At 40.3% G+C, this 25,141-nt stretch overlaps 1 protein-coding gene across 3 annotated transcripts in view; it reads left to right on the top strand.

Annotated features, from left to right (window-relative positions):
* Positions 1 to 25,141, top strand: part of ZNF507 (zinc finger protein 507) — a 40,840-nt gene that overhangs the window by 5,081 nt on the left and 10,618 nt on the right. For 2 of the 3 annotated variants that reach the window (XM_003937310.3, XM_003937309.3), the window contains 3 exons: positions 1,843 to 3,974; positions 5,414 to 5,531; positions 9,314 to 9,428. In XM_003937310.3, the coding sequence (XP_003937359.1) occupies positions 1,845 to 3,974; positions 5,414 to 5,531; positions 9,314 to 9,428 (2,363 nt within the window). In that variant the 5' untranslated portion in view covers positions 1,843 to 1,844. Of the gene's footprint in view, positions 1 to 1,842; positions 3,975 to 5,413; positions 9,429 to 25,141 lie in introns of those variants that run through there. The other variant, XM_074386602.1, reaches the window with a different exon arrangement.

Here is a 25,141-nt window from a genome sequence, read left to right as displayed (position 1 = left end):
TTATTTAACCAATTTGCATTTAACCATTGAACTGAAAGAAATAAGCCTTAAGTTAATCACCTTAAAGGGAAATCAGTAGTCACATGAAGAGCCACAGCTCCCCTTGGCAAAAAAATGCAGAATTCTGAGACAATAAAGTGACTTAGGAAGTCACAAAAGGGTTTTTCTAAGGAAACAAATTGTTCCCCCATTGGTCTCTTCTTTAATGACTTACAGCTGTGTATAGAGATCTAAAAAACTTTCATTCCTTCTACCTGAGAAAGATAAAACAGAACTAGTCTTTTGAGAGATTGTTTAAGGGAGAGTGGCTGAAGGATCACGGGCCTTTGGGAGCCAGGGTAGGTGTCACTGTTGGAATGGCCATGGAATACCTCTTCTGCTGTGAGGGCAGTTAGAGACACTTAGCGGCAAAGAGAGAAAAGCTGATCCCATAGGGCAGAGTAGTAAGAAGAAGGGAAGCAGTAGTACTGAAGAAGCCAAGAGTAAAATGTTTGCATTTTTGCCTGATGTGGACCGAGATCTAGAAAGCTGGCTTGCCAGAAGGAGTAGAAAATGAGGAAGAAAAGCCAAAGCTTCTGCCCAGAGTTGTGGGCGACCTGGCGCTGAAGCTGGTCAGAGCACTGTGTGGGGGAGAGGGGAGGGCGGGGCCTGGCAGGACATTAGGTGTCATCTTGGCAGGGGCTGAATTGATTCAACCATGCAGGGAAGAACAGCCATGATTCACCACCTAAAATAAGAATTCAGAGCCTGGGACTGAAGTTTAAGAATAGTGTGGTCTTTGGTCTATAGCTAGTGCCACTAAAAATTTTGTTGGCATTTATTGAATGTTGTGAGTAAGATTCCAGAATGCACCTAAAATGTGGAAAAACAAAACTTGTTGCTGGAAAAAAGCCTAAACTTAAAAATGTGATCCAAGTCAACAAATTAGTCTCACTTTAAGCCAAAGGAAATGTTTGAAATGAAAGTACTGCCAGGAAATATAAAGAGTATTCTAGACTTAGACAGAAAGATTTATGGGTATTTTATGTTTAGTGACTTCCTCAGCCATAATGCATTATTAGAGCAAACAGATAACCCCTTCTAAGGACTCTGTCATAATCTGGACCTAAAACAAGTGGGATATCAATTTTTTCTTTCTCTGATGTCCCTTACCCTTTCAGGAAAAAAATGTAGATACATATGTGGATATGAGTAATAGTTGACCACTAATATGACCTCTAGAAAAAAACCACAGCATAATTTGTGGTTTCTCTTCAGGAAGATAAAGGAAGTAAAAGTAGGAACTAGATTATTGCTTTTATTTAGTTTCGTATATATAGTACTTTCCCAAATTTACTATGCCCTATACAAGCTACATGACTATAGTTTCACAATTCCAGAGATTTGGGGAGAAAAAAACAAATTTGTGATTTTAGTAATAAAACTGCAGCTGTATTTGGTATAAGAAATAGTCTCTCAAGATTTGCATCAGTCACTGGCTTTACAGAGTGATGTTTCACAGTAACTGGAGGGGGTTTCACATTCCTTGAGAATGGCCGTGCTCCTTTAATCAAAGAATAGGAGCCTCTCTTTCTTTCCTTCTTTCTTGGAGAAAAAGATAATCATTCCCAAAGAAAAAAGTGATGGAGGGGAGTATCTTCATCATTAGTCTTGATAGAAGATTGCATTCTAAAGAGAAATTCTAGCCAATTTAAATCTATACTAGGGATAGCCAGGTGTGCAGATGTGGAGCTTTCTGCTTAGAAAATACTTAGACACTAAGATTTGCTTATATTTCCTAAATTACATGCCTATAATTATCCTGTAACCTGGCGTTTTTCTGTTTTACATTATCCTTTTTAGATATGGAAGGAAGTAGCAGTGTTGCCATGTTGGTGCCAGATATTGGGGAACAGGAAGCTATATTGACTGCTGAAAGTATCATCAGTCCTTCACTGGAAATTGATGAACAAAGAAAAACTAAACCAGATCCATTAATCCATGTTATCCAGAAGTTAAGCAAGATAGTGGAACATGAAAAGTCACAAAAATGTCTTTTAATTGGAAAGAAACGCCCACGTTCAAGTGCTGCAACACACTCTCTTGAAACCCAAGAGCTTTGTGAGATTCCAGCTAAAGTAACCCCGTCACCTGCTGCTGATACTGGAAGAGCTGAGATGTCACAAACAAATTTTACGCCTGACACTCTTGCCCAGAATGAAGGGAAGGCTATGTCTTATCAGTGTAGCCTTTGTAAGTTTCTATCGTCATCTTTTTCCGTGTTAAAAGATCATATTAAGCAGCATGGTCAGCAGAACGAAGTGATACTAATGTGCTCGGAGTGCCATATTACATCTAGAAGCCAGGAGGAACTTGAAGCTCACGTGGTGAATGACCATGAAAATGATGCCAATAGCCACACCCAATCCAAAGCCCAACAGTGTGTAAGCCCCTCCAACTCTTTATGTCAGAAAACCACAGAAAGAAATAATGAAACCATTCCAGACATCCCAGTAAGTGTGGACAATCTGCAGACTCAGACTGTCCCAGCTGCATCTGTGGCAGAAATGGGTAGGAGGAAATGGTATGCATACGAACAGTACGGCATGTATCGATGCCTGTTTTGTAGTTATACTTGTGGCCAGCAGAGAATGTTGAAAACACATGCTTGGAAACATGCTGGGGAGGTTGATTGCTCCTATCCAATCTTTGAAAATGAAAATGAGCCCCTAGGCCTGCTGGATTCTTCAGCAGCCTCTGCGGCTGGTGGGGTCGATGCAGTGGTCATTGCTATTGGAGACAGTGAACTGAGTATCCACAATGGGCCATCAGTGCAAGTGCAGATTTGCAGCTCAGAACAGTTATCATCTTCATCTCCTTTAGAACAGAGTGCAGAAAGGGAAGTACACCTAAGTCAGTCAGTTACCCTGGACCCCAGTGAGGAAGAAATGCTGGAAGTGATTTCTGATGCAGAGGAGAATTTGATTGCTGATAGCCTCCTTTCATCGGCACAAAAAATCATCAGCAGCAGCCCTAATAAAAAAGGTCATGTTAACGTGATAGTGGAGCGATTGCCAAGTGCTGAAGAAACCCTTTCACAGAAGCGCTTCCTCATGAACACTGAAATGGAAGAGGGGAAGGACCTATGCCCAACAGAAGCCCAGATTGGGCACGAAGGAACAGATGATGTTTATCGTGCTGATAAATGTACTGTTGATATCGGGGGATTGATCATAGGCTGGAGCAGTTCAGAGAAGAAAGATGAGTTAATGAATAAAGGCCTGGCTACTGATGAGAATGCCCCACCAGGCCGGAGAAGGACAAATTCTGAGTCTCTTCGACTGCATTCATTAGCTGCAGAAGCCCTCGTCACAATGCCTATAAGAGCTGCAGAGTTAACAAAAGCCAACCTGGGGCACTATGGGGATATAAACCTTTTAGATCCAGATCCTAGTCAAAGGCAAGTAGATAGTACATTGGCAGCATATTCAAAAATGATGTCGCCACTTAAAAACTCTTCAGATGGATTAACTAGTCTTAACCAAAGTAACTCTACCTTGGTAGCACTCCCAGAGGGTAGGCAGGAATTGTCAGATGGGCAGGTTAAGACAGGCATCAGCATGTCCTTACTCACCGTCATTGAAAAATTGAGAGAAAGGACAGACCAAAACGCTTCAGATGACGACATTTTGAAAGAGTTGCAGGACAACGCCCAGTGCCAACCCAACAGCGATACGAGTTTGTCCGGAAACAACGTGGTGGAATACATCCCGAATGCTGAACGACCCTACCGTTGCCGCCTGTGTCACTACACAAGTGGCAACAAGGGCTACATCAAGCAGCACTTACGAGTCCATCGACAGAGACAGCCTTATCAGTGTCCTATCTGTGAGCACATAGCCGACAACAGCAAAGATTTGGAGAGCCACATGATCCACCACTGTAAGACAAGAATATACCAGTGCAAGCAGTGTGAAGAATCCTTCCATTATAAGGTAAGCATTGGTTCAGGGAGTCTTTCAGAGGACCTTAGCATCTTAGAGTGAGAAGGGAACTTTGTAGATCTAGTCCAACCACCTCGTTTTATTGATAAGGAAACCAGGTCCCAGAAAAGTTTGACAATTTGTCCAACAGGGTCCCAACTTAATCAGTATTAAAGTTGGGACTGAAATCTAGGTCTTTAGAATTTCTGCCGTAGAATCTTTTTCCCTGCCTGCTGCCGCCTCAACAGCCTGTGTGTTTTAGTGTGTATAGTTCATTTAAAGTGTTGATTTTCTGTTGCATGAGAATTACCAGGGAGTGTACAGTAGAGTCACATCATATACACATTTGACTTACATGGATTTAACTGTACATCATCACGGCAAAAAAAAAAAAAAAAAAAAAAATCATATTTTTCATCTTACATGGCCCCAAAATACCAGGCATTCGCTTTGGCTTCTACACAGTCAATAGTGACTTGTATCGTTGCAGATGGAAAATGGGCTACACTGGACCTATGGCTGTGTTGTGGAAGTAGAGCCATGTGTGTCATGTTTTATGAGCAGGGTAAAGGACTTTCAAGAGTTATTTTGACTGTCTGATTTTCATCTTAAGTGCTGATCTTACCAAAACTAACATCCCATGTGACATGCTGTTCTTTTATAAAGGAAACTTGGATTCATTGAGTCATTGGTTAAGAACTTTTCTTCTTCAGTGGGCCAGGTGAATCCTTGAAAATGTTTTACAAAAGTTATCCTAAGAGCTAACTAGGATGTAGACTTTTTCCCTTAGGTTAATGAGAGTTGGGGTCCAGCTGTGGTGAAAAGGTAATCAGGAATAAGAAAGCTCTGGAGTCTGAGGTTCACTGCTTCTCAGATTACACTCATGAAATTCCAAGTAGCACATCCACATAGGCTGCAAAGGCAAGAAGTCTCCAGGAGTTTCTTTTGCTGCTGAGCTCTTGGTTCATGGAAATGGAAGTAGAAGAGACCGGATGTCCTTGGAGGAGCACTTCCAATTAGGTCATTTACACATTTTGATGTTTAAGTGAAAAATCAGGAGTCCGGTGATTACTGATTAGATTTATTTTTGTGAAGTTGCATTATTCTGAACACTCTGCTCGTTCCTCTCCTGGCCATGCCAGTGGTTCGGTAAACATGGACACACCATGCATAATCACCTAGAAAGCAGTGACTTCCTTTTGGAGAATATGAAGAGAGGAACTGCCCTTTGCATGAGATTATGATTTGCTAATGTACTTCTTTCTATAAATTGTCAAATGTGTCAAATGATCTTTTAGCAGACTTAATTTGAAAATATGGTCATGCGTATTTAAAATACAATAATGTTGTAGGTACTAGGCCATGAAAGCAATGAACCCATTCTTCTACAGCCTCCTAAGATTTGGACATGTATATTTATTGAAAATTACATGTTTCTTTTCATCTTTCAGAGTCAATTGAGGAATCATGAGAGAGAACAGCACAGTCTTCCAGATACCTTGTCAATAGCAACTTCTAATGAGCCAAGAATTTCCAGTGATATAGCTGATGGAAAATGTGTCCAGGAAGGTATCTGTGTATTTTGCTATGCAGGCTACAGTGACTCGCACATGACGTAAAAGTGCCCTTAGTTGTCACAGTTGGTTATTTTCAGGGCAAAAGCCTGTATTCTCCTGTTTTTGTAGCATGGATGCAAGTGAATCTGATCTCTGATTCTAAGGAAATGCCAAGTACTGAATGAAGCAGATGATTACTAGGTCCTAGGTGAGAAGCCATAGATTAGTAACGATTCATCTTCAGCTGTGTAGGTAGATACTGCAGTTGAAACTTAAGAGCCCCTCTGAAGGTGATGTACCAGCAAGCCAGAAAAGCTGCAACGTGGAAGCACGCCTCCCCTGCCTCTCTCAGCACCAGTTGACCTACTGAGAACAGAGCTTTTGCAGATGGTGGGCCCCTACCCCAGACTTTAACTGGGCTTCCCGCTGTGATCTTATTCTTACCCAAGTATGACTGCCAGATTTCATCTGCATTATTTAAAAAAAACACACACAGAGACACACAAGATCTTTTTATGTACTAGTTAGGTAGCAGTCGACCGAGTTTCTGGTAATAGGAATATTAGAATTAAAAGATTTAATTAGAGTTCCATGAAAAGGCGGATGCCACATCCGGAGAATTAAGGAGAAAGTGTACTAAGCTGTGCCGCTTTGCTTCGGCTCACTTAAATTGATATACTTTAAATGTCTCCAGTGTGGCACATAATGTTTATGGGAGATAAAACATATTGGGGTGACTTTCCTTTTTCGATTTGCTAAGAATTAAAGTTAGAAACGACTATAGAGTGAAATGTTTTACCATAATGTTTCATTAAATTATACCCCAGAAAGCATAACTGATTCTAGAATGTTTCTGAAAGAACTGATTTTGACACCACTGTAGCACCAAAATTCTCATGTCAAACAGATGTCATCCCTGTAAAACTCTCCAAAACAAAAGGAGTTTATGACATAGCATCTGTTTCTGCACTAGATGGCTGAGCTAAAACAGTTTTGTTTCCTTTTTACAGAATATCCCTAAATGCCTCCTTTTATTTTAATTCATTATGTTTCCGTATCCCCTTTAAAGGAGGCATTGAAACGTTTGATATGATTGGACCATAAATCCCTAATGAAGGGATAAAGTAAATACTACTCAGTAGCACCACCTGCAGTTAATATCAGTGTTGGAGATGTCTTTTTTAGCACTGTCCTGAAAAGCAGGCATTTCAAACTATCCAAATGAGTTAACAGATTAAAATTGGTAATTTTAATAAAAAGATTAAAGTGTCAACTCAAAATTAAAATAACCACTTCAGATTTTACAGTATGAGTGTATGTTCACTAATTTTATGTTGCAGCATCTTTTCTTTGTGGCTCATGCCTTTTTCTTAGGGTGAAATATATGGATTTTTAAATTGCCTGCCATGCCTCTTTTCCCCCCACCCGGCTCTGTTTGCTTTTTTTCTCTCAGGACTATAGCAGTTCAGATGGCTGCATACTTAAACCTGGATGGATACTTTATTAATTCAGTATTAGATATTTTGAAATTTGGTTGTCAGGCCAAGGAGTAAATTTTTAGCTCACAGAGAAAGTAATAATAATTCATGCTTTGTCAAAACTTCTTTAACCATTTAGTAAACTTATTAAACAAGAAGAGAGAGATGTGCCTCTGTGATCCCCAGTCTCTGCCATTATAGTAGCACAGATACCTTAGGGCATGTTTTAGCTTGACATTTCCTTCACCAAAAGGCATGGCCTGCCTGTCCTGAGCTAGATACTGTGTTAGTTGCTGAGAGTACAGTGAAAGGCATCAGTGCCCTTTAGGAACCCACCTCAGTGAAGAAGACAGAAGGAGGCTGATGGGTATGTCAGCCAGTATCACAGGAGCTCAAATGAAGCCGCAAGCAGAGCCGTTTCATAGGGTGTTACTCCATGAAACCTAATTAAATTGTTTTTTATTGGAAACCTATAATTTGCCAAGCCCTGGGATTCAGTCTAAACAAAACAGGCAGATTCTTATCCTCAGGGAATAGACAGCTTCCTGACAGGGCAGAGATTTTACCCAGACATGCAGGTAAAGTACAGACTTGCTAAAGGAAAAATATAGAACTTACCAAACTGTGCTGTGAGGTTCTAGCATTTCCCGTTTGTAGATGAGAAAACTGAGACTTCAAGAGGCAAAATAATTTACCCATGATCATACTGGTAGAAAGTGGCAGAGCGAGGACGAAGCCCAAATTTTTGAACTTTAAATCCAACATTCTTTCCATTGGAAACAGTTGCTTGAAGTAGCACAGGCTCTCATTCCGTGCTATATTAAGTTTTTCCATCTGTCAGTTTTATTAGTTGTCATTGATCTGTAATATTTCTCACACAAAACCATTATCCAATATTTCACACTTCATTTTTTAGGGATTTTTTTTAAAAACTGTATTTGGAACAGTGCCATTTATAATCAAGTCCAAGATTTTAACCTACCAATTAAGAGCAATACTTAGATTATAATTATGATTAGTGTGTATATTAATGCTATAGATTTATACCACGAAATTAGGACATTTTGTTCTGCCTGGCAGTAGTTACTAGCAAAAGAAAATTTCAATTTTAGGAAGTGTAAATTTAACTTAAGGATTTTCTTTGTTGAAATTTCAATGTGGGTTTTCTTTTGTATAATACCACAAATTTTACTTTTATGCAGCGTATACAGGTGTTCTGCCTAAGCTTTCTTTCTGCCAAGAGACACAGAGTTCTTCCTGCTCTGCCTTTTTCTTGAGCTTCCATGCTTGCTCTGTTTCTGAGTATAAAGCAGTCAGAGTGTGAATAGCCTGTGGACTGTATGCTGACAGACAGACAAGTACATGGAGCATTGACCGTCTTCAGGAAATCGTTTTATATGAACTAGTCACTCAACTTGTGTTGACATAAGCTTACCCCAACTTGAATTACTCAGCCCTGTTGTTGCAGAGTGAGTTTAGTAACATGGCTTCTTCTCATTGGATCCATGTTTCCTGCGTTTTGGAGAGCTGCATATTCATGTCACTTATAACCTTTGTCCCTGTCACCTGTCAGTTAACTAGATAGAATTATATACATCGCATAGCACTTAATAATTTGCGGCTACTTTACTTTTCATGTCACACTGGTAGCTGACATTTAGTGGTAAACAAAGAAAATGCACTGGGTGAAAAGGCCTTAGGCTTTTTTGGGAATGGAATGGGGCAGGGAGAGATTTCATGCTCTGTTGCACAGGCTGGTCTCCAGCTCCTGGCCTCAAGTGATCCTCCCACCTCGGCCTCCCAGAGTGCTAGGATTACGGGCATGAGCCACCACATCCAGCCAGGCTTTTTATATTGAGTTTGTTATATATGCTTCATAGCTATACTTCATAATATTGGATTATCGTATTATGACTTGTTGGCAAATCAGTATTTCTTTAAGACAGTATATCCAATACTGATTAGAGTAACACCTATTTAGTAATACAGATCAACAGGGTGTCTCTGATTAATTTAGCTCCTACACATTCAGCCTGAAGCAAGTTCGTTAGGATTTAGAATACTGTACATGTTTATGCAAAAATCCTCCCAACCTATCTGTGTTTACAGGCCATAGGATATTCAGTTTATATCTCCTGATAGTGTATATGCAGGAAAACCTATAAAACCACTTCAGACTTGTTAAAACAGTGAGAAAGCCATGATTGAAATATTAATACAACTGTGTGGTATTAATTTTCATTTGCAATGGAATGTAAATGCTGTCATTTGAATCTTGTCAAAGTCTGCCACTAAAACTCTGAAATACCTTGTCTAGGAAATAAGTCTTCAGTCCAGAAACAGTATAGATGTGATGTATGTGATTATACAAGTACAACTTACGTTGGTGTCAGAAACCACAGGCGAATCCATAACTCTGATAAGCCATACAGGTAAGTGTTATGATTCTAGAATTCTTTTATAGTAAAGAAATAAAATGAAATAATTTAAAATTTATACCGCTTATTGAAACACAGGTTAAGAATGAAGAAATTTTCACTAACTGGTTTTATTTTTTTGATTTTTTAAATATATATATATTTTTTTGAGTTGGGGTCTTGCTGTATTGCCCAGGCTGGAGTGCAGTGGTGTGATCATAGCTCATTGCAGCCTTGAACTCCTGGCCTCAAGGGATCCTCCACATTGACCTCCCAAAGTGCTGAGATTGCAGGCGTGAGCCACTGCACCTCGCTAGTTTTTAAGTCTTATTTGGTTTGTTAAGGAGTGTAAACTTTAAGCTTGAATCTTAGGACAGTAGGCATTTTGTCTAGTTGATATCTAAGAAGTTGTCTTTATCTGTCAGTTTTATGTTTTTATTTCATATGGGTATAAATTTCATAGCAATTTTCAGTGCCTTATAGTTCATTTCAGTAATTTGGCAGTAAGGTACTCAGTATTCCAGCAAAAGATCCTTAAAACTTAAAAGCAGTAAATTATGGCCGGGCGCGGTGGCTCAAGCCTGTAATCCCAGCACTTTGGGAGGCCGAGGCGGGTGGATCACGAGGTCGAGAGATCGAGACCATCCTGGTCAACATGGTGAAACCCCGTCTCTACTAAAAATACAAAAAATTAGCTGGGCATGGTGGCACATGCCTGTAATCCCAGCTACTCAGGAGGCTGAGGCAGGAGAATTGCCTGAACCCAGGAGGCAGAGGTTGCGGTGAGCCGAGATTGCGCCATTGCACTCCAGCCTGGGTAACAAGAGCAAAACTCCGTCTCAAAAAATAAATAAATAAAAATAAATAAATAAATAAATAAATAAAAGCAGTAAATTTTCCTATGAAAGAGTCCATTTTTCAAAATTAAGCTTGTATGTATAGAATAAGTCATTTAATTTTGTTACTTGATTTTTCCCAAAAGCAAATTCAAATATGTATTTCAGAAAATACAGGCATTCTCAGTCAATTCAGATGAGCTGATAAGTAAAAATCATTCTTTCTTAAATAAACTTTGCCTCTTGAGAGTAAACTGCTTGTTGTTTATGTAGAGTCAAGGTGCAGATGTTTTACAGAGTTTGTCCAGCTGTCACTGAACAGTTTGTTCTGTTTGCAGCCACAATGGAATGTCAGGTTCCGACATCAGAGCTAACCTTGTTACTATGACTTGATAGTGCTAGGCCATGGGCATGAACTCTTTCACTCCCTTGTCAAAACTTTTCACGTTTTAACTCTATCCCCAGATTTATAGATATGATACAAGTGAGTATCAAAGGTTATTCTGTTAATCTTATTGAAAACCTGACAGACTGTCATAAAAGGTCATTGTTTAATCCTATAGTGTGGTGATCTATGTATGGTTTTTAACAGTTAATATGTGCTTAATTTTCTAACCAGCAGACTTACTTAGAATCACTCTTCAGACAGTACATCTGTTTGTAGAGTCTTTTTTTTTTTTTTTTTTTTGAGACAGAGTTTCACTCTTGTTCCCCAGGCTGGAGTGCAATGGCACAATCTCGTCTCACTGCAAACTCTACCTTCCAGTTTCAAGTGATTCTTCTGACTCAGCCTCCTGAGTAGCTAGGATTACAGGTACCCACCATTACGCCTGGCTAATTTTTGTATTTTTAGTACAGACAGTGTTTCATCATGTTGGCCAGGCTGGTCTCGAACTCCTGACCTCATGATCTGCCCACCTTGGCCTCCCAGAGTGCTGGGATTACAGGCGTGAACCACTGCGCCTGGCCCGTAGAGTCTTAAAACTCTGTGGAAGGTGTTTGACCCCTCAGTACTCAGTGTCTCTATTTATTTTTTCTTTTCTTTTCTTTTTTTTTTTTTTTGAGACGGAGTTTTGCTCCCGTTACCCAGGCTGGAGTGCAATGGCGCGATCTCGGCTCACCGCAACCTCTACCTCCTGGGTTCAGGCAATTCTCCTGCCTCAGCCTCCTGAGTAGCTGGGATTACAGGCACTCACCACCATGCCCAGCTAATTTTTTGTATTTTTAGTAGAGACGGGGTTTCACCATGTTGACCAGGATGGTCTCGATCTCTTGACCTCGTGATCCACCCGCCTCGGCCTCCCAAAGTGTTGGGATTACAGGTGTGAGCCATCGCGCCTGACCCTTTTTTTTTTTTTTTTTTTTTTTTTTGAGACAGAGTCTCACTCTTTCGCCCAGGCTGGTGTGCAGTGGTATGATCTCACTTCACAGCAACCTCTACCTCCCAGGTTCAAGTGATTCTCATGCCTTAGCCTCCCAAGTAGCTGGGACCACAGGCATGCACCATGACTAGCTAATCAGAGACAGGGTTTTGCCAGGTGTTGAACTCCTGGTCTCAGGTGTCCGCCCACCTCAGCCTCCCAAAGTGCTGAGATTACAGATATAAGCCATCATGTCCAACCAGTCTTTTTATTTCAAATATTTTCAAAACTAGAATCTCTAAGAAATTTTTTCACAGAGCATAATGAAGGTCATTATTAACCATAACTCAGTGCCATAAATTACTAAATAAGGAATAATAAGTGGAAGTGAGTATATATCCATTCATGATTTACACTGGGAAATGTTTAGGAGAATGTGATGGAAACAGGGAACACTAGTTTACCTGATAGGAGGAGGAGGCTTTGCCTTCGTGTTTTTGGTGTCCTTGAATTTAGACATGCTGTGCCAGATTCATGTGATAGAGGTAACAAGAAAATAGCATTTCTCTGGGTCCAGAAGTAGATTGTTCTTTGATTCATGGATAAATATTTATTGAGCAAATATTATGCTTCAGGGGCCGTGCTAGGTTCTTGGACTACAGTCATAAAAAAACAGACATCATCTTTGCTCTCACAGAACTTGTAGACAAGCAGTAAGCAAGTAAACCCTCAAATACTTAGAATAAATGTCTGAAAAAGGTTGGTCATTCTGGTTTTGTAGAGGAAGGTTTTACATCTGCTTTATTAGATCTGTCTTGCAGTTTAAAGATTCGTTTTGTTAGCTGTCAGTGTCTCAGGGATGTTTTCTTACATTCTTAAAATACACAGACTCAGGATTTGTTACAGTTGTCCTAGGGTCTTCCTACCAATGGGCAACATCCTATGAGAATCCTCTTTGTGTAACATCAAAGAAGTCTCAGTCTGTTATTTTCCAAATTTATTCACATTCCACTTTGTCACTGGGTTTGGTGTGTTTATGCCTTAGAAAAAAATTCATCATACCACCCTCTTTGTACGTATTACCAGTTTTTCCTCCTATGTCTTATTTTCTAATCTTGTGGCTCTCCTTTTAACCTTCTTTAAATACTCACCATCCTTTGTCTTCATGGGATTTGTGGTCATAGAGCATTATGGATTAACGTGTTCTATGCCAGGATGTTTCAAGGACTTTCTCATTGTCATATACCATGTGCCTTAAGCTGAGCCGGTAAGCATAGGCTTCATAATGTCTGACTTAATCCAGGGATCACAGGAGTTTTTCTGGCTCATTTCATGTCTGCTTCATACAGTTTCGTTACCTAGTGCACTTAACGGTCAAGAGTTTGGACTTCTTTTCTCAGAGTTCCTGCCATATCCTGTGCATTTCTGATTTCCTACATTTCATTATGAAACATGCTTACGAGCAGTGAATTGAATTCTTACAGAGCTAGAAGGCCTTTTTCACAACTTCTAAACTTTGTATAAGGGCACAAAAGGTTTATTTTACTGCGGCTGTTACATCATAGGTTTTCTGTAGTGGTGAAACTGTTCCTTTCTCATGCCTTTGCTTTTTGTGCTGTCATTCCAGTCCTTCAGTAACCCTGTCTTTGTGGTCTGAGTAGTACAGCTTCATGGATCCCTGGTTCTGGGGGCAGATAGTCCTGGGATCGAATCTGAGCTCTCTCACTTGTGGGATTTGTGACCTTGGGCAAACTGTTTCACCTCTCTGTGCTTGGTTTTGTCATCAACAGAATGAGGATATTAAGGTTGTGATGATGAAATGAAATACCATATAAGGTACCAGCACATAATAAACAGCCAGTAAGTGGTAGCTGTCTGGTAGTTACTGGGCCCAGCTTTTGCCTTCTCAATAATTCATTATCTAACCAAAGAAAAGTACTAAAAAACTATGACCTCTAAACACTAGGGAAACAAAGAATTAATTCTGTCCTAGGGTAGGCAGGCAAAGCTCATTGTACCGGAAAGATGCAGGGCCCAGGCAGAATGCTGTCACTGCTGAGGTCCCTGTGCTATGTCTGGCTGCTTTGGAGTCAGTCTAGTGCCTTGGGAGCATCCCAGGCCTCGACCACACATCTCTTGTGCCCCACTGGTGACCTTGGGAATATTATGCCACACTAAGCCTCTTTTCCCATGTGAAACTGAGGTGAATACTTCCCCCCTCATAAGGCTTTGTGAAGATTAAGTGAGATTGTATTTATGAAGCACCCAGCATGTTACTAGGTGCATGGAAGGGGCTTGTTCCCTTTTTCTGCTCATGACGTTGTCAGGTCATCTCAGAAACCCTGTTCTTACCCCGAAGGAAACGAGCCATTTTCCATTCCTATGGAAGGACAAGGAAAGATTAAAATGACATCATTCCGTCCCAGTCCTTACCACTGCAGGTATTAATAACTTTGGTTTTTATTCTCTGTAAACCATACACCAATTATAGTTATACCTGACATTTCTTTTTTCTTTTTTTGTTTTTTAAATTTTGTTTTTCCATAAGTTGCTGAGGTCCAGGTGGTGTTTGGTTACTTGAGTAAGTTCTTGAGTGGTGATTTGTGAGAACCTGGTGCACCCATGACCCAAGCAGTATATATTGCACCTTATTTGTTGTATTTTATCCCTTGTCCACCTCCCACTCTTCCCCCAAGTCCCCAAAATCCATTGTATCATTCTCAGGCCTTTGTGTCCTCATTGCTCAGCTCCCATGTATCAGTGAGAACATACAATATTTGGTTTTCCATTTCTGAGTTGCTTCTCTTAGAATAATAGTCTCTAGTCTCATCCAGGTTGCTGTGAATGCTGCTAATTCATTCCTTTTTATGGCTTAGTAGTATAACATTATATATATATAAATATATATATATATATATACACACACACACACACACACACACACACACACACACACACACCAACCAGAGTTTCTGTATCCTCTCATTGATTGATGAGCATTTGAGTTGGTTCCACGATTTTGCTATTGTGAATTGTGCTGCTGTAAACATGCACGTACAAGTATCTTTTTCAAATAATGACTTCTTTTCCTCTGGGCCTATCCCCAGGAGTGGGACTGCTGGATCAAATGGTGGTTCTGCTTTTAGTTCTTTAAGGAATCTCCACACTGTTTTCCACAGTGGCTGCACTAGTCCACATTCCCCGGCAGTGTAGAAGTGTTGCCTCATCACCGCATCCACACCAGCATCTACAGTTGTTTGATTCTTTGATTATGGCCATTCTTACAGGAGGAAGGTATCATACTGTGATTTTGATTTGCACTTCCCTCATCATTTAGTGATTTTTTCATATGTTTGTTGGCCATTTGTCTATCTCTTTTTGAGAACTGTCAGTTCATGTCCTTAGCCCGCTTTTTGATGGGATTGTTTTTTTTCCTGCTGATTTGTTTGAGTTTGTTGTAGATTCTGGATATTAGTCTTTTGTCAGATGTACAAATTGTGAAGATTTTCTCCCATTATGTGGGTTGTCTGTTTACTCTGACTGTTCCTTTTGCCATGCAAAAGCTCTTTAGTTTAATTAGGTGCCAGCTATTTATCTTTGGTTTTATTGCAATTGCTTTTGGGTTTTTGGTTATGAAATCCTTGCCTAACCCATGTCTAGAAGGTTTTTCCAAACTTGGCTTCTAGAATTTTTTTTTTTTTTTTTTTTTTGAAATGGAGTCTTACTCTGTTGCCCAGGCTGGAGTGCAGTGGTGCGATCTCAGCTCATTGCAACCTCTACCTCCCAGGTTCAAGCAATTCCCGTGCCTCAGCCCCCTGAGTTGCTGGGATTACAGGTGCAGACAACCACGCCTGGCTAATTTTTGTATTTTTAGTAGAGATGGAGTTTTACCATTTTGGCCATGCTGGTTTCGAACTCCTGACCTTGTGATCTGCCCACCTTGGCCTCCCAAAGCGCTGAGATTACAGACGTGAGCCACCATGCCAGGCCATCTTCTAGAATTTTTATAGTTTCAGATCTTATATTAAGGACTTGAAGTCCTTAATCCATCTGGTGTTGATTTTTGTATAAGGTGAGAGATGATACCTGACATTTATAACATTGACCCCAAAGTTTTACTGAAAAGTTCCACTCAAAATTTGTCATATTATTAGATGATCCTTGGTTTAGTTGAATGTTGCAGTGCTGGACCTGCCCGGACTGACATCTCCCACTACCACTTTTGTAGAGAACAAGATGGGAGAACAAAGCGTTGTCCTGAGGGAATCAGTTTCTTTCTAACCATGTGGCATGGAACCCATTTTCCCTTAGAAACACAACTGTACTGTGCTTAGGTTCCGAAAGTACACTGTGGCGGGGGACAGCATGATGTCAAGGAGAAGTACATGGTCTTTGGGGTAAAGTACTCCACACGCTGCCTGTTACATAGTAGGTGCTTAGTAAATGTTGACTGATAGTAGTCCACATTCCTCAGTTTTTCCCATCTATAAAATGGGTCTGATTCTATAAGTTTTTTATGTAAGTTTTATTCTTGAAAATAAACGTGTAGTGGTATTATTATGCTTTTTCTTCCTTAAATAGAATAGCTGCTCAAACAATGTTAAGTTGAATTTTTTTGATGCCCAGTCCAAAAACACCCATTTTTCCCTAATTGTTGCAAAATATACTTCTAGAGGTAGCTTTTTCATATCGAGAACCAAACAAGGTCCAGCCACTCTATTAAGAGAGTCTCTTAAGTCTCTCTCGCTCCCTCCCTCCCTCTAAATTTTTTAAATAGATTTTATAATTGATGTTAGCATAGCTCCTGAAAATTGCTTAAATCACAAAGGTACAACTGATGAATAATCACGAATTAAACCTCTGCTTGTACCACAAACCATTATCAGCCCTTCAGCAGCACCCCTTCTTGGGCCTTCCTGTCATTAACCACCCCTCCCCTCTTTCTGATCACCACTGTTTTGACTTCTGGCATTATCAGTTAGTTTTTCCTGGTTTTTAACTTAATAAAAATGGAATTAACAGTACATATTCTACTTTATGTTTAGATTTTTTCACTCAACGTGTGTGTGTGTGTGTGTGTGTGTGTGTGTGTGTGTGTGTGCACATACATATAATTCAACATAGCACAAATGCATTTCATTGCTGCATAGCATTCTACTCTAAGACTACCACGATGTGTTCATTCTGCTGTGGATAGACAGTTGGGTTACTGCAAGGTTTTCCTCCCTGATATGAATTGATACCATTTTGAACATTCTTTTACATGTTTTGGGCGCATATATGAAATGAGTCCATTTCCATTGGGTTTATACCTAGGAGTGGAATTTCTTGGTAATTGGACCTTTATGTATGTTCAGCTTTGGTAGACAGTGTCAACAGTTTGCCCAAATGGTTCTACGCATTCATATCCTCACCAGCACTTTGTGTTGTCAGTCTTTAATCTTTATCAGTTTGGTAGATGTATAGCAGTGTATTATCGTGGTTTCGTTTGTGGTTTCCTTGCTCATTTATGAGGTTGAGCATCTTTGTATTTGTTTATGGGCTATTGCCCATGTTTTTGGATTGTCTGTTTTACTAGTTTAGCATTATTATAAGGGAATACCTGAGGCTGGGTTATTTATAAAGAAGAGGTTTATTTGGCTCCTGGTTCTGCAAGCTGTCCTCTGCTTCTGGGGAGGGCCTCAGGAGGCTTCCAGTCATGACGGGTGAAGCGGGAGCAGATGTGTCACATTGTGAGACACGGAGAAAGAGAGAGGGAAGGAGGTACTAGGCTCTTGTTAACAGTCATATCTTGCAGTGACAGAGAAAGAACTTATTATTCATGAATGGCTACACCAAGCCATTCATAAGGGATCTGTCCCTATGACCCAGTCACCTCTCCCCAGGCTTTACCTCCAACATTGGGGATCAAATTTGGACATGAGATTTGGAAGGACAACTATCCAAACTGTATCATCTGCTGTTTTCTTACTGAATTATGTATTCTTAGTACAAGGCTTTTGTGAGCATATTGCCAATGTCATCTAAACTGTGGCTTGCTTTTCTGTTTTCTTAATGATGTCTTTTGATGAACAGACATTTCTAGTTTAATATAGTCAGATGTATTAATCTTTTTCTTTGTGTTTAGGACTTTTGTGTCTTTATATTCTGAAACTGGTTTTGATTTTTTGAAATAGTCTTTCAAGTAAGGTAGACAATGATACAGAAATAAGAATGTGTGCTGGGATGGCACAGCAACTGTGTGTGCTTAGGTATTACTGAGCCTGGTTTACTAATATGGCACTAAAGCTAAAAAAAATCTAACAGAAAGCATTCCAGAAAGGCTTTCAGCAGTGGGAATGACAGTTCGCAATGGAAATGATAAGGTTGCCTCTCAGTGTGGTCAGTCATTGTATGGGATTTATATAAATGTAAGTATTTTAGAAACGATGATAATAGCTGATATTTTTGAGAAGATTGTTTGTGGGCCAGGTGGTGTGCTAAGCACTCAGTATGTGTCAGCTCAGTCCTCTCAGCAGCCCTGTACTTAGGAATGTTACTATCCCAGTTTTGTAGATGTGGAAACAGAGGCTGGGCTAGCTCAAATAAGTTTCCCCATGTCTCACAAGTGGCAGAGCTGGGGCTTGAACCCTTGTTCCTATAACTGTGCCATCCTGCCTGCCTGTGCTACGCCAGGAAGATCTCTTTATGAAGTGTACTGCTGCTGCATGCCAGCGCACCTCACATCAGGGTGTGAAACAGCAGCAATTTCATTATGCCCAGGGATTCTGTGGGTCAGTCAGGAATTTGGAAAGGACATAGTAGAGATGGCTTGTCTCTGTCGATACAGTCTGGAGTCTCATCAGGGAAGGCTTGAAGGCTGGGGGTGACCCAGACAGATGGGGGCTGCAGTCTCTGAAGGCTGCCTCGTCATAGGCTGGTGGCTGTGCTAGCTGTTGGTTGGGCCTCAGCTGGAACATATACATGATTTCTCCTCATGGACTTTGCAGGTCTGCTAGTTCCTGAAATGAGCTTCTTAGGTAAGAAGTAGGCAAAAGCTGTGTTGCCTTTTATATCCTAATCTTGGAAGTCACAGCCCATCATTTCCACAAGAGTTACAGGCTTCAGTCTTTTTTCGTCTGTAGGCATCTTGAGTCTTTAACCAGTGTGTTGGCTTGGGGAAAAACTTAAGTCTTTAAAAAGCTTGAATTTGTTTAAGGAAAATAGTGAAGGAGGTAGTTTCATCAGGAGGAAAAAATATGTATTTTGTTTTGAAGAGATGAACTGAAAGAGTTTGTCTTTTCCAGTGACATAAAGATCTCTCAGGTTCATCACAAAATTTGAAGTGACTGTTTGCAGGGGAGCGGGCCTTAAAAGCATAGAAAATGAATGTCGTAAGATAAGCTCTATTGTAAAATTTCTGTTCAAGTCATTGTGTATGTGTTCAAACCAAACTCAGGTCATAACAAATCTTGTAGACATCCACCTGCTTTCTTTCATCTAAGTCCTCAAGGCAGTTGACTAGAAAGTAACCAAGTAAAGTCCCAGGCCGGGGAAGTGGGTGTTTATAAACCAGCATCCTTATCTCCTTGGGGTTCTAAGACTGAGATAACTGACTTACTAGCAGTAGAAAAAAGTCTGTAGAAAAATTTAGTCTCAGGCTTTTTAGCTGAGTTGTAAGAAGCCTTAGGTTTCTACATTGGCTTTCTTTGTGTTGCCAAAGTAGCTTGCATTGGGAAAAAATCATTTTTTATACAAATATGGGTAGGGTTTTATTAGTTAACACAAATTGTGCTGCTTTGGGCATTCCAAAGCCTGGGTCCATCATTGACCGTATTTATAGGCCACTCTAGGATTCCAGCAGTCACACTGTTAGGATGTTCACTTCTTTCCCCGTGTCATGTGTATGACTTTGCCTTGATAGGCTTGAATAACTGAGTTCCAAATGGCTCTGTCATCAGGAGCAGCCAGCAGTTCCACCAAGGAAGCAAAGCAGAATCGTGACAGGTGGTGTGATAAATGCACTCATGCTGTGGCAGTTCTTTTGTCAGTGTGGTTTCGTTTTGGTGTAGACTTTTTTTGCCCAATGGATGGGGCAGGATGGGAAGGAGCAGTTTATCCTAAGTGGACATTGGTGGTCAGTTGTTGAGGTGGTTAGAAATGATTTGTTAGTCGTAGCGTCTGTTTCAAAACATTTTTTTTTCCTCGTTTCAAGTTTTAACCAAAGCTTGTATACAGGATTACTTTATTCCTGCATCTTCTCAATTGTTTCTTCCTTGTATTTGCCCTTTTCCTCTCCTACTTTGCGAGATTTGGCTTTCTGCTCAAGGATCTTTTTGCGGTCTTTGTCCAGTTGTAGCCTAGTGGTAACCACCTTGCTGGGGTGAATGCCTACGTGGACAGTTGTGCCATTAGCCTTTTCCCGCTGCAGCCGTTCAGTGTAGATTACGTATTTCTTCCTGTAAACCTGGACTACTTTGCCAATCTGCTGACCTTTATAGTGTCCTCGTACAACCTGAACTTCATCATCCTTTCGGATGGGCATGGATCGCACGTTGTACTTGTGTCTCAGCTCTTTGGAAAGAGGGAAGGACACAATCTTCCTGCGAATGTGGGAAGGTGCCCTGAAATGCCCTTTGCGATTCTTGCCTCGGTCGGAAGTCACAAAGGGATTGAACTTCATTTTGGCAGCTCCCGCTTAGGTGATGACCGCAAAAGGGCACATATTTTTTTTTTATGTTTTTGTTTTATTTTTTAATAAATTCTATTTATATTGGAGGTTAATAATATGATGTAATAGGATATAGATAGTAAAATGGTTACTGTAGTGAAGCAAATTAGCATATCATATATACTTTTTTTGTGGCAAAAGCAGCTAAAATCTACTTACTTAACAAAATACAGCACAATTTGATTATAGTCCTCGTGCTGTGCATTAGATCTCGAGACCTAAGTTCATCATAAATACCTGCTGCTTTGTATTCTGGAATCTTTTCTCTCCTTCCCCACCCCAAGCCCTTGGTAACCACTCTTTCATCTCTCTCTCTCTCTTTCTCTCTCTCTCTCTCTCTCTCTCTCTCTCTCTGTGTGTGTGTGTGTGTGTGTGTGTGTGTGTGTGTGTGTGTATTTGACTTTTAAGTAAGATTGCGCAATATTTGTCTTTCTGTGTCTGGCTTCTTTCACTTAGTATGAGACCTCCAGGCCCATCGGTGTTGTGGCAAAAGGCAGGATCTCCTTTATTAAGGTGGAATGAGTGTGTGTGTGTGAGAGTGTGTGTGTGTGTGTGTGTATGCGTGCACACGTGCGTGCGCATGCACGCCACATTTTCTTTACCCATTTATCCATCAGTGGACACTTAGGTCATTTCCATACCTTGGTTTTTGTGAAGAATGCTGCACTGAGCATGGGAGTACAGATACCTTCGTGAGCTGGTGATTTCATCTCCTATGCAGAAGAGGGACTTCTGCGTCATGTAGTAGTTCTATTTTTAGCTTCTTTAGGAACCTCCATACTATTTTTCGTGGCCGTACCAATCAACACCATAGTATGATTTCCTTTTCCCTACACTCTTGCCAACATTTGTTCTCTCTTTTGTCTTTGATAATAGTCATCCTAACAGGTTATCATTCCATAGTGGTTTTGATTAGTATTTCCCTGATGATTAGTGATGTTGAGCACATTTTCATATCACTGTTACAGTCTTTATGTCTTTGAAGAAATAATCTGTTCAGGTCCTTTGCCAATTTTTTCAATGGGGTGATTTGTCCTTCTGCTATTGAGTTGTAAGTGTTCTTTATAAATTTTGGATATTAACCCCTTGTCAGCTATGTGGTTTGCAAATATTTTTTCACAGTCCTTAGGTTGCCCTTTCATTTTGTTGATTGTTTCGTTTGCTGTGTAGTTTTTTACTTTGATGTTGTCCGTTTATTTATTTGTGCTTTTGTAGCCTGAGCTTTTGGTGTCATATCCAAACAATCATTGCCACAGCAGCGAGATTTTTCCCTGTATCCTATTCTAGGAATTTGGTGGTTTCTGGCATTCCATTCAGATGTTTTATCCATTTTGAGTTGATTTTTGTGGATGGTGTAAGATGCGGGTCCAATTTAATTGTTTTACATGGGGATATCCAGTATTTCTAGCACCATTTATTGAAGAGACTCTTCTCTCTCCATTATGTCCTCTAGGTGCCCTTGTCAAATGTTGATTGACTACATATGTTTAGATTTATTTCTCGGCCCTTTATCCTTTTCTATGGATCTGCGTTTGTTTTTATGCCCTTACCATACTGTCAAAACATACTTTCTATCATTTCTCCTTTTTCTTCGTGCTACATATACAGATCAGAGCCTTAAAAACGGCTGTGCCCCACAGCCCAGGAACGTTCTTACCTCTGGAAAGGAAGGGAAGGCAGTCGAGGTCAGGCACACAGGGAGTCTTAAAGGTATATTGGTCATGTTCTGTGTCCCAACTAGGAGTGTTCATTCTTTATTATTCTTAAGGAGTCTTAGGGGAAAATGAACTCTATCCTGAAGAATAATCTGCAGTGCATTTACATTAATGTCCAATTTGTTATAGTATTGTTTATGATGTCAAAAAGATCAAAAACATTCTGGCTCTATGCTACTTAGTAGAGTGGTTAAATTATGATATTTTCATAGGATGGAACATTATACCCCATTGAAAATGCGTAATTTTTAACTTGAGAAAATACTCATGGAACATTGTCAAAAGTAGGATTAAAAATCTATAGTATGATTCTACTTTTGCTTCAGATCTACATATGTACGTTAAAAAAGACCAGGAAGCTATGCAAGTAATTTTTTAGAATTTGTCTTTATACTTGCCTGTATTCCATTTTTGTGCAAGGAATATAGATTACATAATCAGAAAAAGGTTTAAATAAAGAGATAGCATTTGCTGACCAGTTAAATGGACAGGAATTGGCTGAGTAATTCAGACTAACAATCCACAAGCAAGGGGCTCTGATAGCATAGCAAACCAGATAATCCACAACCACTCCCAATGAAGAAAAGGCGTTTATTCAGCCGTCATTTCTGCAGGCCAAAAAGTTTGAGGGCCTGGCCCTGGCTTCTGGTGAGAGTTTTTGTGCTGCGTCACATGGCAGAGAAGGTCCAAAAAGGGGGGGACACATGCGAAGAAGAAGGGATGAACTGAGGGGTGTACCTGGCTTCGTAACACCTCACTCTCAGGAGAACTAATTCATTCTGAGGACCAGTCCAGTCTTGGAAGAACAGGAACTAACTCACCACCACGACAACAGCACCAACATCCCATTCCTGAAGGATCCACCCCCAAACACAGAAACCTACCACGAGGCCTCATCTTCCAGTACAGCCGCGTTGGGGATCAAATTTCAACATTAGTTTTGATGATGACAGACCACATCCAAACTGTGGTACTATGTCTTAGTCCATTCAGGCTGCTATAACAAAGTGCCTTAGACTGGGTAATTTATGAATAACAGAAATGTGTTGCTTATGGTTCTGGAGGCTGGGAAGTCCAAGATCAAGGTGTCAGCAGCTTTGGTGTCTGATGAGGGCCTGCTCCCTACTTCATAAATAACATCTTTTTGCAGCATCCTGTCATGCTGGAAGGGGCAATAAAACTCCCCTGAGCCTCATAAGGGCACTAATCCCATTCACAAGGCCTCCACCCTCATGACCTAGTCACCTTCCAAAGCCCCACCTTGTAATACAATCCCTTTGGGGTTAAGTTTCAACATAGGAATTTGGGGTGGGGGAGCACGTACATTCAGATCATACTACACTATAATTTAAAACTTAGAAACTTTGAGAAATAAAATGTTTTGTCTCTTTGTAAGAGACTTATCAAGTGGTTTAAACAGTGTTTGCCTTCTCGTTACGTCCTTTACAGTCTAGAATGAGTAATTTCCTATGCCTTGGCAAGTGGTCAGTTGTCTTTTCTAAGTAATTACGGGGTCATCATCATGAAATGTCTCCAAGAGTTCCTTTAATGCAAACTTTTTGGCCAGCCTAACTTCCTTCAGGAACTACACCTCCTCATTAAATTCACTTTCACTAAGATCCTCTGGCTGCATATCCCAAGTTTTCCTCAGTGGCAGCAGTATCAACATTCCTGTGGTCAACTATTAATTTGTTCTAGAATTGATTTACATTTGTGTCTAATTTTGCTTCCAGCATTATCACTTTTTGGGTTTTTGCTCCACTTTGATTTTGTTGGCCAGTTCCTCTCTTGTGACTATGGATTTTTGTAACATGTCCTGCAGGTTTAACATTGGGAGAGAAGGAGGCAGCATAACTACGTGTTTTGCTGTCTGGGAGTGAGCTGCATAGCACAGTGACCAGTCACCAGCTTTGAAAGACTTGCTTAGTCACTGGGCATGGTGCCTCTGTGTTTACATAGCAAACTGAAGAGCTGCCAGTGAAGTTTGTTCTCTTCAGTTACTCACAGTTCGTATTCCCATAGTAGTTAATAACTGAAATTTGAACCACGCTGTCGGGGGACTGATAATGTTTAACTAGGCCATAGTAACTGAAATTCATACAGCTCAGAACCATGCAACGCAAGGACCACGCACATGCATACAGGCACAGGCACGCACACGCACACACACACATACACACACATTCATCATAGGCTTGTTTTTGTATATTTTTTCCATTGCTATTATAAATCGTGTTTTTCCCTTCTTGCTAGCATTTATCTAGCATTTTAATATTGTTTCCCATATAGGAAAGTTGTTGATCTGTATAGAAAGTTAGTTTTGTGGCTTGAGTTATTATTTCGAACAGTTTTTAATTTTAATAATAATTTTAATTTTAATAATTAGATTGTTAAAGCATATCATTAAATTATCTGAAAATTATTTTCTCATATTTCCTTCCTTTCTATTTATACCTCTTCTTTCTTTCTTTTCTTTTTTTTTTTTTTTTTTTTTTTTGAGATAGAGTCTTGTGCTGTCACCCAGGCTGGAGTGCAGTATGGTGCAGTGGTGTGATCTCGGCTTACTGCAACCTCTGCCTCCTGGGTTCAAGAGATTCTCGTACCTCAGCCTCCTAGGTAGCTGGGATAATAGGTGCCTGCTACCATGCTTAGTTAATTATTGTATTTTTAGTAGAGACAGGGTTTCACCACGTTGGCCAGGCTGGTCTCGAACTCATGACCTCAAGTGATCTGCCCACCTCAGCCTCCCAAAGTGCTGGGATTACAGGCATGAGCCACCACACCTGGCCTATACCTCTTCTTTCTTTCTCTTGTCTGATTGTCCTAGCTGGTACCTCCGCAACACTGCGTAATAGTGGGGATAGTAAATGCCCTTGTTCTGTTCTTGAGCTTAATGGAAATGCTTCTGGTGTTTCCTAATTAAGCTTGACACTAGTTTTGGAGTTGAGAAAGTTGTATTTTTATGATATTGAAGAATTAGTCATCTACCCTATTTTGTAGAGAAGTTGTATTAAGAATGTATATTGGGGCCGGGCGCGGTGGCTCAGCCTGTAATCCCAGCACTTTGGGAGGCCGAGGCAGGTGGATCACCAGGTCGAGAGATCGA

This window comes from Saimiri boliviensis, chromosome 14 (assembly GCF_048565385.1).
Source record: "Saimiri boliviensis isolate mSaiBol1 chromosome 14, mSaiBol1.pri, whole genome shotgun sequence".
Classification (NCBI taxonomy): domain Eukaryota; kingdom Metazoa; phylum Chordata; class Mammalia; order Primates; family Cebidae; genus Saimiri; species Saimiri boliviensis.
Note: the sequence above shows the minus strand (reverse complement) of the source record. Positions and strands in the feature narration are given on the sequence as shown.